The 12,651-nt window shown below is 35.2% G+C and overlaps 1 protein-coding gene across 2 annotated transcripts in view; it reads right to left on the reverse strand.

The window, feature by feature from the left end:
• Window positions 1-12,651, reverse strand: part of USH2A (usherin) — a 327,556-nt gene that overhangs the window by 211,550 nt on the left and 103,355 nt on the right. For both annotated transcript variants that reach the window (XM_056815925.1, XM_056815924.1), the window contains exons 12-13: window positions 10,497-10,651; window positions 5,893-6,088 (exon numbers count right to left, since the gene is read on the reverse strand). In XM_056815925.1, the coding sequence (XP_056671903.1) occupies window positions 5,893-6,088; window positions 10,497-10,651 (351 nt within the window). The remainder of the gene's footprint in view (window positions 1-5,892; window positions 6,089-10,496; window positions 10,652-12,651) is intronic.

Here is a 12,651-nt window from a genome sequence, read left to right on the forward strand (position 1 = left end):
CATATTCTTGTTGACTAGGTTCCCTTTTTGGCATGAGGAAGCAATAGGGGCCACAAGGGAGACTGGAACATTTTTTGAGGGCATAAACACTATAAACACAAGCCATTTTATAACTACTATTCTAATTTCAGAATTATTCAAAATTAAGTTACACTTTATAAATCTCCCTTACACATGTGAGTTGATATAACATATAAAATCCATTTAGAAATGTTTCAAGACATCTATTGTAGTACTGTCCATTTGGTAATTTCTTTAGCCACATCCATCATGATCAGTTATCTCAGTATTTCTCTACTTCCAAAAACTAGTTTCTTGACCTGTCTTGGTTGCCATTTTCTCTTTGCATGAAGTTGAATGATCTAATTTCAGTTGAAGAGTATTTAATATAAGTTTAAAACCATCTCTCTCTCTCTCTCTCTCTCTCTCTCTCTCTCTCTCTCTCTCTCTCTCTCTCTCTCTCTCTCTGTTTCTGTCTCTGCTCTCTGTCTCTGTCTGTCTGTCTGTCTGTCTGTCTGTCTGTCTCTGGGGCTTTCTTTCTCTGTCTTTCTGTCTCCATCCTTTACTTCCTTTTCCATCCCTCTGTATTAACTCTACCTCCTCTTCAAATGAACAGGTCTTTCCCTATCATACATCCTGATTTCTTTGTTAAGTTGAAAATTTTCTGATTTATCTTCAAGGGTGACATAACTTAATAATAATCTAAATTATTGGTGGTTCAATAATATCATTCTATTATTTTCTCTACAGCCTGATTCTTTTAACCTAATGTTTGACTTAACAATACAAAATATCTTATGACCTAAAATCTAAATCTCATAAAGACTTAGGGTTTTGTAATATGATGCTTCTTGGTTTGACTTATAGACCCACACAAGAAGATGGGGAGAAACAATGCTGAGTGGTGGTGATTTTTTTTCCAAAATGATATAGAATATAATGGTTAGAAATAGAGATTTTTCTTGATGTTGAGTTCAGTTGTTTTCCCCACTATCCCTTTAATAAAAAAACAATTAATCTAAACTGCCATACATTTTTCTGCTCCATAATATTAAAGAAATCTCAAATCAAACTGTCACTCATACCAGTTAGATATAATTGACACTTGCTAGTGTGAAACTCCATTATAAAACACTTCTGTGTCATGGATTAGGTTACATTGAGGGCTAAAGCCTTTCTTCTTTGCATAAAATGATGTGGAATTCAGCTCTCAGTATAGATTCCAGTCTTCCCATTTGTTGTGGGTCATGGCAGATGGCATCCAAAGAGGTTTGATAGGAAGTGAGAACTGGTCCATCACAATGCTAAAATGTCTAGGATTGATAAGTTATCTCACTTAACTTGAAATGTTATTATAAGGAACTTGTAATGCTAATCATCTTGTTTCAATTCCACCCAAGTTAAAAGACCAGGGGGTCAGGATCATATCTACTGCCAAAGAGGGCAGTCTTGTCTTTCCTTTTCTCTTATTGACCCTAATTACTTAGTTAATCTTTTTACCTTCCACCCTACCCCATTCTACCACCTAACATGGGCAAGCCCATTGGTAAACTAGCAGTAACACAAAGTATAACAATGCCATAACTGTCATCCAAATTGTTCTGTACAGGATGGTGGAAGTGTTCAGTAATAAATGATATAAAAAGGTCTTTTATTGACAAGCTGCCATGTGCTGTTTGCATTAGAGAATATGAGAAGATGATGGCTGCTACCCCCTAGGTCCCCATGGTATTCAACTCAGTAAGATAGCAGAAAACGCTTCAGTTTACTTAAAGCATTGATAACACCTCTAAATAATTAACTGAGGACTTCCTGTCTTCAATTACTTAATGCTTTTTTTTAACATCTTGAGAGGATTATAAGCAATTTATGGATTTCACATGATGAGCACATTTGCCACTATTCCCACAAAGCATTTACAGGATCATATTTCCCAAGCTTGGAGGTAATTAGAAATAAGCAAAGAGACAATGACGCTGAGGCAAGGTGCTCTCTTTCCCTGTTACTCTTTGTAAGAGTCTAGATTCCAAGGCTCCAGCAAGAATAATGCCACAGATTCATTAGTGTTCTTGGGGAATGCTAGTGTTTTTGGAAATGATGAAAAAATCAAAACGTGTGTCCTAAAGGGGACCAAGTAGTACTTCTCTCCTACACTGAATACTGAATGTAAAGTAGATTATTTTAGCGTGTTCTACCATCTCAATAGAACAATCATTTGCATCAGAAAAAAAACAAAAACAAAAACTTCCATGGTGAGCCCAGAGTGAAATTAGAGTCTTGGTCAGCAAAAGATAGAAGGGAATTCTTTCTAGTAGACTGTCCAGGTTTAAAGCCTTACTCAACATAGCTGCCATTTTGGGTCTCTGTCTCCTAGGGACATATGAACCACAGCAAGACTTCAAAAAATGAATAGAATTACATTTGTTCTTGGTGGTTTATGTTTCGTTTTTCCTGAAGGCATAGGAAGACTTACTGACCTCGTGCAATCTCTTTCCACACTGCAATTCAATAAAAACTGGAAATATGTGAAAATTGTTTAAAATGCCAATGGAAAGGGCTTCTGTGTGCAGTTAAGCATGAGTGAATTTCTTATAAGTGAAAAGATAGTTTAGGAAAATCACTAGCCAATTAAAAATAATTATTATATTGAAAAATTATTAACAAGGCTTACTGATTATGTGAGGTGGAGTACAGCTTGAGGGTGGAATACCACAGAGAACTGGAGAACAAGCATACATTTACTTATCTAAATCCTTATTTTCTGTCTTAGTAACAACTCTAAGGTAGAAGGGCAAGAGCTAGACAGGTGAGGGTAAGTAACTTTCCCAGGGTCACACAGGTAGGAAGTGTCAGAGGTCAGATTTGAACAGAGATCCTCCTTACACCAGGCCTGGAGATCTATCTACTGGGCCATGTAGCTGCCCTAGAACAAGCATTTATTAAGCACCTACTATATGCCAGGAACTGAGCTAAGCACTTGGCAAATGTTATCTTATTTGATCCTTGCAAGAATCCTGTAAGGCAGATGTTAAAATTATCTCTATTTTTCAGCTCAAAAAAGTAAGGTAGATAAAGATTAAGTGACTTGCCTAAGGTGACATAGCTAGAGCACATCTGACAGGGATTGAATTCAGTAGTTCTTGCATCCAGACACATTGCCTTGTCAACTATAACACTTAGACTTATATACTGATGATATAAATAGAGATATAGTCAAATGATTCTAGTGATATAGACTCTAAAAGCATGATTTAGTGGGAGGAGAGGTTCATAGTTTTAATAGAAAATAATTGTCTTAGGAAACAAAGTTTACTCCTGTTACATGGTGATAGAATGCTAAGCCTGGAGTCTGAAGGAACTGAGTTAAAATCTGATCTGAGACGCTTATAGCTGTGTAAGCTTGTTTTACCTCTGTTTGCCTCAGTTTTCTCAAAGGTAAAATGGAAATAATTGCTTCCAGTGTTGTTGTAAAGATTACAAGAGACATTTGCATTTAGCAAAGTGCCTGGCATATGGTAACTATTATAGAAATGTTAATTATTATTATTTTTTCTTTTTATTAATTAAATTGTTAGCGGCCTAAAGTGTTAATGTGCCATAACTTTGAGTTCACTTTTTGTTTTTCAGTTGTTTCAATTATGTCTAACTCTTTGTGTCTATCATTTCCTTCTCTAGCTCATTTTGCAGCAAGAAAACTGAGGCAAATAGGTGAAGTGACTTGCTCAGGGTCACATGAGTAAGTGTCTGAAATGAGATTTGAACTCAAGTCTTCTTGACTCCAGTCTTGGCACTATATGTGTTGTGCCACCTAGCTGTTCTATTGGATTTACTTTTTCCTACTTAATGATTCTACCTGACATCCTTTATTCCCTTCCTCTCCCTCCTCTCCTGAACTTCTTTACCTATTATAGCAAGCAATATAGTACTGTTATCAGGTTTTCTGATATTAGAAGCAAATTCAGTTGAACTGGGGTAAAATGGTGTCAGCGTGTCCCAGTTGGCCACAGACATGCTGGGAGAAGGGGTGACCTACAGTGTTAGGAGAAAATGGGTCCCATGGGGACAAGCCTTTTGAGGTATGATGACTTGAGATGAGTAAGGGAATATGGTAGCCCTTTGGGCCAAGGACATGTGTCTCACTGGAGGCTGACCACCTTGGATGGCCAGGGATCAAGTCTCAGTTATCTCATCTTGTTTAGGACTTTGTGGGAGGACACTAGACTAGGATCCAACTGTTAGATTATCATTGTTACTAACTCAGAGTATGACTTTGAATGAGGATAATAATAAAGAGTGGACTTTGTTTCTCATCATTTCAGGGAGCTCTCAGCAAGAATCTTATTCTTCCAATGCAGATCAATACCTTCTCTGAAATTTATAATCTCAGAAAGTGGTCTAGAAAGCTCAGAGGTTGTGGCTTGCCCAAAGTTACACAGTTAATACATAAAAAAGGCAGGACGTGAGCCTATATGTTCCTAGTTCTGAGACCAGATTTCCAGTAGGGGAAGTTAATTCTTTGTAATCTTGAACTCTCACTAAATCTGTGCCTACAGAATTAAAGGATTTTTGTAAAAACGAAATTACGGTATTGTTAAAAAGCACTCTAAAAAGTTCAAAGTATGTGAAAACAAATAAAATTGCTGTCTAGTTAACATTCCATTAACTATGCAGATGGTAAGTTTCAGCTTGGTTGAGATGATGGCACCTAAGGAATGAAAGCCATGAGATATGTATTCTTCATCTCTACTTTCAGTGATTCAACTTGTGGTCTTGAAATATCTTAGTTGTTTTAATCAAAAGATATTAATTTGATAGCACTTATCCTCCCTCTTTTGCAGATGATGGAGAAGAACATTTGCTTGTGAAGCAGTCAAGCTATCTCGTGGATCAGTATCAGAGAAATTGCTTTACCATTAGTGCAAACTAATCTTTGTTCTTTCTGAGTAGAGGTATCATGACTGTAATGATTCCCTACAAATACTTAGGTATCCATGGCAAGGAACATCCTTCCCAAGGAGTGTGGTGAAGGCATCTGGCAGAGAGTGATTGTGAGGTAGAAGTTTGAATAACTTTTAAAGTTTGCTTAGGGATTTGGAATATAAACTTTTAATACTTCTTGAGTATATATATGTTATATACACATAAATACTTAATTTCTTCAAACAATAGTCTCAGAATGCCAAATTCATATAACTCTTAATTATCCAAGTAAATATTGCCCATTTCATTGATTGTGTACATTTATTATTTATTATTATTATAAATAACTATCCAGATTTGTGTCACATTTCCCTAGAGACAAGGAGACTAAGGACTATGTCCCCTAACCTCAGGGCACAGTGTTCTTCACATAGAAGGTGCTAAATAAATGTTTGTTCAAATGACTTGAAATATGCACAGCTAAAATTTTAATTCTTCCCTAGATTCTCCCGATATCTGTATGACCTTGGTCACTTTATAACTCTAGTCCTCAATGTCTTTGTAAAACAAGGAGGCTGAACTATATGATCTTGAAGATTCATTTAAATTATAAATCTGATGAGGTGATTACCAGGCATACACTCTTGGCTATATCCTTTCTTCCTCCCCATCTCTATAGAGAATAGAAAAATGATTTTATTCAATGAAAGAAAAAAATAATTAAGTAGATAGTTCTGATGAAAAAAAAAACAACCCATGATGTATTGCTTAGCTAAAATGATTTCTTTTAAAATATTTGTTGATTTGGTTAACTCTTAAAAGTATGTAGATAGATAAGACCTTTTTGTATGTCAAGAATACCCATCCTATAGATGCGACCTGACATATCAAACGAATACCCCTGGGATATTTTTTTTCCTTAACTCAAGTAACAAATTATTTCTCCCATTGTCTCGATTTTGTCTTCTTTACCTGTGACCGTATGCTCCATCTTCCCCTTGTCAATGTGGATAAGACCTTTCCCAGACTGATAAATCCGGTACTCTCTGATGATACCATTTGGTTTCTCAGGGACTCTCCAACTCAGATAGAGCACTTCTGCACTTAGGGCTGTTATTTTTGGAGGCAATACACTCTCTGGAACTCCTTGGATGGTGGCTGCAACTACCTGAAGACATTGGAATTAAACAGCAATTTATTGTAATAGTACACTAGGTTTCCCGATCAATGAGAATGTCACTTTTGTTTTAAAATGTTGTTGTCTGGCCTGGCATATCATTAGCAAGGGCTTGGTGAATCAGTTCTTCAGTCCCCCCTCTACTCCCACCCCTTCTATTTAAACAATGAAATCTGACCTTGAATATATTACATAAGTCTAAGACTACCATTTATCACAACAGGTTCACAATGATTTTGACGGCAGTCAGTTCAAACAAGCAAAATCTGGCTGGCAAAATATCTTCCCAGAGAACTCTTGATAACTCTCTTCCATATGGTTCATCAGTGTCTTTGCATTTTAACAGCCTGATTTTGTACATTTTAAGTACTAGTAAATATGGAGCAAAACACACATCAGAACTTGCTTACATACAATATGGCTGAAACTATCACCCCAAAGCTTTTTTCTTCTTTCTTGTCTAACATGAGTTCACAGTGGCTTGGATCTATGTGACAGCCAACTGAGAAGTTAAAAGAAGTAATCACTCAGTTGTTTATTTTATACAGTGTTAGAAAAAAAGATGTCTGACAAAAATTGGTTGAATTTTTCACTGAATTAACTTTTATTTTTTTAAAATTTTTTAAATTTCTCTTTTTAACCAATTGTTTTGGTGTCATAGAGACACAAGCTGTGTCTGCACACACGGCAGCAGGGCTGTTCTTGAATCATTCCAACTATAACTTTTGGTTGAACTGATCAGTTACCATCTGTCTACATGGTGGCACAACCCAGGATGCTTCTGAGTCATTGTTAAACACACAGCTGCAAACACAGACGGCAACTGATTGGTTTGACTGAATGTTTTATTTGGACTTCTCTCCCATCTTGTGTGAGGAGGCTGTCGCCGTATTCTTTTTGGGTGAAAAGGAGATTATTGTTGGGCATCAAACAAAGGGTATGTCAACTTCATAAGTACCTCTTCCTCACAGCCGATCCCTGCTGGGATCCAGAAATATTATCCTTAGTGCCAACAAGTAGGTGGAGCCCAGGACATTTTCTTCTTTGATTAGTTTTTAAAGTGTACCAACTAGTATGAATACTACCACTTTTGATCCTGACTCCTTTTACCATATTAGTTGGTTTGTCTGTTTCAGATTATGCCTCCTTCTGATCACCTCCACCAAATTATATGATAAAGTCTTTGCCTTCATATCCTAGGAGGCTTGAGATTAAATCATTATTTAACCCTAGCACTTGAAGCTTCATGCTGTAACTTTCCCTCCAATGACTCCTTCATTTGTAGAGTAGAGAGGGGAGGAAAAGGGATATCACAGGGTCATCTGCAGGTTTTAGGATTCTCTGCAAATTTTATCATCATCTGAGAAACATCTATAGTCATTTTAATGTTAAAAATTGAGTTCCCTGAAAGTTGTCATTCTCTCTCTCTCTCTCTCTCTCTCTCTCTCTCTCTCTCTCTCTCTCTCTCTCTGTGTACTTATATATATATATATATACATATATATATATATATATATATTGCTTAGCACTTTAACATCATCAAGGAATTGTAAGATAGAAAGAGAAAATGGGTCCTCCACTGGTGACTTCACAATGTCATTATAAAGTGTGGAATAAATCCTTATCAGTTAATTGACTGATAATAATAGCATATTAATATAGTGTTTTACAGTTAAAATGCTTTCCTCACAATAATGCTATAAGGTAGATATATTATTATCTCTATCTAATTGATGAAAAAATATAGGTCAGCTGTGAGACCTGAGACCTGGCAATAATATATGCTGATATGGACAAAATATTTCTTTATATATATATATTTTTTGGAGGGGATGATGTATCTGTGATTTCATTGTGGGCAATTCCCAGTAAAGACGCATTTTTTCCCCTACCAATTTAAGTCAGCCACTGTTCCACAATTTGTGATCTTAGAGGGTTATTTGGGGGTACTGAGAAATTAAATGACTTGCCAGAACTTTCACTGTTAGTATATGAGAACTTGATTAAAGGATTTTGCAGTTTGCTCTCTGGGTTGAGGAAGAGATAATAGAGGTACAATAGTATATTTAGTAATATGTAGTGTAGTAGTATATGTAGAGCTTTAAATTAGGAAAATCTGATTCAGATCCTAGCTTAGATTCTTACAAGTTCTATGATCCTGATTAGTCACTTGACATCTCTCAGTCTCAGGTAATTATAACATCCATGCCAAAAGGTTGCTGAAAAGATCCAATGAGAAAGCACAATTTCAAACCTTACTGGACTTCATTAATGTTAGCTGTTAAGATCGTGATTATTGCCCAATGTTGCTTCTTTTTATAATTTTAAAATATGAATGGTCACTTAAATCTATGTTAACATTTATAATGAATAATTAGTCAGTAAATCTTTAAGTGAATCTGTGATCACAATGATTTGCAAAGTCTCTCAGCTGATGCATATCCAGCAATTCATATCCAAGCCTTCCCATCCTTTGTTATTATTGCCAGTGTTGTCCCATAAGTTTGACCAGGTGGTGAGGATCTGGGCAGGGATAACCTTCTAGAAGCCTTTTACTTTTCATACTGACACTGAGGCTCCTGATGTAAAATTCTGACTACTATCATCACTCACTAGTAACTAGCTCATCCCCTCTATCATACAATTCCTTAGTGACATTTTTCCTACTTGTGTTTCAAGAACCTGACAATTTGTGAAATGAAGTTAATGAATAAAGTTACAATTTAAGTAACATGAATACTTTACAATAGAAAGGTGGCACAGTGTAGTGGAAAGCGATCTAGTCTTAAGATCAAGCAGATCAACGTAAAAGTCCTGCCTCTGACACATACGAACTGTATAGGACTACAAAAAAAAACAAAACAAAAAAACAAAAAACAAACCAACAAACCATTTAATTTTATAATACCTTGAGAAAGTCACTAAGGCTAAAAACAAAGAATAACCTTTTGATGTGTATTGATGTGGGGACTTTCTATTATGGAAGTTCTATAAACTAACAAAATTTTAGGTCTAAACCTAAAAACTTGATTTTCTTTTTATAATATTCTCCACTAAAAATGATTCATTATCACATAGAGGTAACCTGAATTTCTAGAGGTTGTGGTATTAGAGACAGAAGTTCTGACAGCTTTAATAAAGGTAAGACTGGTTTGAAGTATAACCCCAATGTGAGGTTCTATGCTTGTCATTTGAAGACAGGTCTAGTTAAGTATTAAATCATCTCCCAGGTCCATTCTAGTTCTAAATTCTATTTATCGGCACTCCTATAAAGATTACTAAAAGAATGGCCACCAGATTATTTTTGTATTTTAGTAACTCATGGAGTCTCTTACCATATAATGGATGGATTAGTTTTCATCAGCTTATTGAATACTCTTGGTGATGGGTATTTTTTTCCTTTAATTGAAGAAGCTAAAGGCTATTAACAATCGATTGAAAATTTCTCCCTGATGTAATCAGAAGAAATGAAAGATTTTAAGAAGGGGCACCTTCTATTAAATCAACATTCTAGATCTAGTGAGTTCCCTAGAGAGTATATGATCTACCTTTCCCACATCCTCATTTTGTGGATGAAGAAAATGAGGTCCAAGAAAGTCAAATGATTTACCCTAGGTCCCATAGCTAGTTAGCGGCAGAAGCAGGCTTTGAAGAGAAAATAGGTAAGCTATCTGAAACATTTTTTGTTTGGAAAAAATACTTACAGATTTTTATAGTTATAGGAATCTTGGGATTGGGGAAGGATATTCAGCATGTCAGTTTTGATGATTTTGCAGGAGTCCCTGGATGAACAGGGAAACCAGTAAAATGTGAGATTCAATCAAAGTCCAAGTGGGAAATGGCATGGAAGGTCTAGGCAATTATTGTATTGTAAGGTTGAGATTTGTGAGCAGTGCTGAGAGATTGTTGTATATAAGTTTGTTATAGGTAGATAGTATACTTGGATGTTTTATTCATTAAATATTTACCATAGTAATCCTAATATAAGCTACCCTTGAACATAGGCCATTGTCTATAAAATTATACTTTTTGCCAGGAAAAATATAAACATATAATTTTTAGATATATGTGTATGTAGAACATATATACACTGGTATACATAAATTGGTATTGGTATACATTGGTATACATCAAAAATAAGCTAGAATTTGGTTTTTATACCAGTGAAGCTTTGGTGAAAAGTATGACCACTAGCGTAATTATATATTATAACAGCCTCTTCCTGTTACCTTTTTCCAGTCATATAGATCCAGACTTTGGTAATGATACCTTATTACCAGTTAGTGGAGGATAACTTTCCTTTCCTGCTGTCAAGATAAGCTTTAATAATATTCTAGACATTAGCTATTTTTCACATTTTATATCTTCCTATGACTCTGGACTCAGAGACCCACTTTACCTGGTAACTATCAGTACAGCCTGAAACTGTGCAGACCCTCAGCTGGTATGAATATTCTTGGTAAGGGTGGACTCCATTGGTATCCACAAAGCTCATTTCTGTCCCTCGAAAACGTTCAATCCCATTTCGGAGAACAATATAATGAATGATCACACCTAAATGAAAGAGGAAAAAATTGTACCTTCTTCAAACATCATTTACTTTCAAAAGCATTTAGTCAATTTACAAATTTAACAATTTTGTTAGTGAAAAAAGTCAACATTTGTTAGTGAAGGAATTATTTTACCAAAGGAAAGCTTATATTATTATACTTTTCATGATTATTATAATAGTCTAGTAATGTCTTATTCTGAGGCCAACTTTGATATGAATGTGACTCTGACTTCTTGAAGACAAAATCATCAGAGAATGGAGACTGGCAGGTTCTACTAGAAAGCCCAAAAGGCTTTGTGTAGAAGCCCAGATATGGATTGTCTACCTATCATCCAAGAAATTCATTAGATAGAAGAGTCATCATTAATGGAATTTTTTTTTTGCATTAAATCTTTTAGGCATTAACACTATCTATTAAGTTATATATATAGAAAGGCTGGAGTATTTGCCATCACAGGGAAAATCTATACTGACTCAAGATTCCAGGTGAAGAAAAAGGATATTTATAGTAGTTTTTTTTATGATGTAAAAGAACTTAAAAATAGGAAGTAGTTATCTAATTGAGAGAGACTAACAATTAAGCTATATAAATGTAATTGAGTTCTCTTTTGTTTTGAGAAATTGTTAAAATGACAATTTTAGAGAAATTGGGAAAAGTTATAGGAACTAATAAAAAAGGAAGTGAGCAGAACCAGGAAAATAATTAATAAAATAACAATATAAAAACAATCACCTTGAAAGACTTGAGAACTCTGATAAATGCAATAACCATGATTCTAGAGGACCTTTCATAAAAAATACTATAACCTACTAACAGAGAGGGGGGGAAATTTTGTTTCTTGAAATTCTTTAAAAATTAAGCTGCTAATTATTGGGGATACAAATTTTTAAAAACCAAGAAAATTCTTGCCAAGGAGCTCTCACTCTAATTAATAGAAACAATATACAAGCAAAAAATCAGTTTCAAGGTAGATGGAAAGGCCAAAGGATTCTTAGGTTGCATCAGTAGACCAGATTACAATACCATGACCCTGGAGAACCTAGAGGCAAGGCATATGGTTAGGTCTGAAAAAACTTAAAAAGCAGTGCCACGCCTAAAGCATAATGGTCTTTTACATCAATGGAAGAATTCATCAGTGAATTCCATCTCATTCAAGTCAATTGAACAGTCAAACAGCTCTGATGAGTATGGGGCTGAGGATATACTAGAGTCAACTTGAATAGGTTCACAATTGTGAAAATTTCAGATTATCTACACCTTACAAAATACTACAAACCTAGGCTTGACTTATTGTATGAATGTTGAGATTTAAGAAAGTGATAGAGAAAATGTTAATAATGCAGATTAAATTGAAAAGTATAATGTGGGTATGTGTTTTCACCCCAGAAATCCAGTTGTTACATATTTACTAATACATTTTTCTTTCCCAGGACTATTTGAAAGCAAAGTAAAGAGGAGGGTACCCCTAATAGTGCTATTTTCCTTTAATTTAATTACTGACAGAAAGTGAGAAAGTAAGGGGAGATCACAAAGTGAGGAAAGGTCATCACTGTATAAGCAGGCCTTCCCAGATGTTATATTATGCCTGGAAATAACAAGCAAGTTAGTTTGTATGGACCTCAGAAGATGCAAAGGAAAGGAACATGTAGCCTGGTAGGCTGAAGTCAGATTGTCAAGGGATTAAAAAATCAAACAGAGGACATTTTAATATTATTCTAAAGTCAAAAAATTGCCACTGGATTTTTTTTTTAAGTAGAGAATGATCATGATCAGATCTGTACTTCAGGAATATCATTTTGGCAGAAGAAGCATAGAGGATGACTACATCAACAGATGCCATTATATGACTTTTAATTCAGTTGTGGATTCACAACATCTTCTCACGTTTCCAGTTTCCTTTCTTTTCTGATTGGCAATATGGAGATTTGAATCCAGAATGTTCCATCTCCAGGACTGGCTCTCTATCCACTAAGCACTAAATTCCCCAAGCTTTCCTTTATA

Source organism: Monodelphis domestica, chromosome 2 (genome assembly GCF_027887165.1).
Source record: "Monodelphis domestica isolate mMonDom1 chromosome 2, mMonDom1.pri, whole genome shotgun sequence".
In the NCBI taxonomy this organism is placed as follows: Eukaryota; Metazoa; Chordata; class Mammalia; order Didelphimorphia; family Didelphidae; genus Monodelphis; species Monodelphis domestica.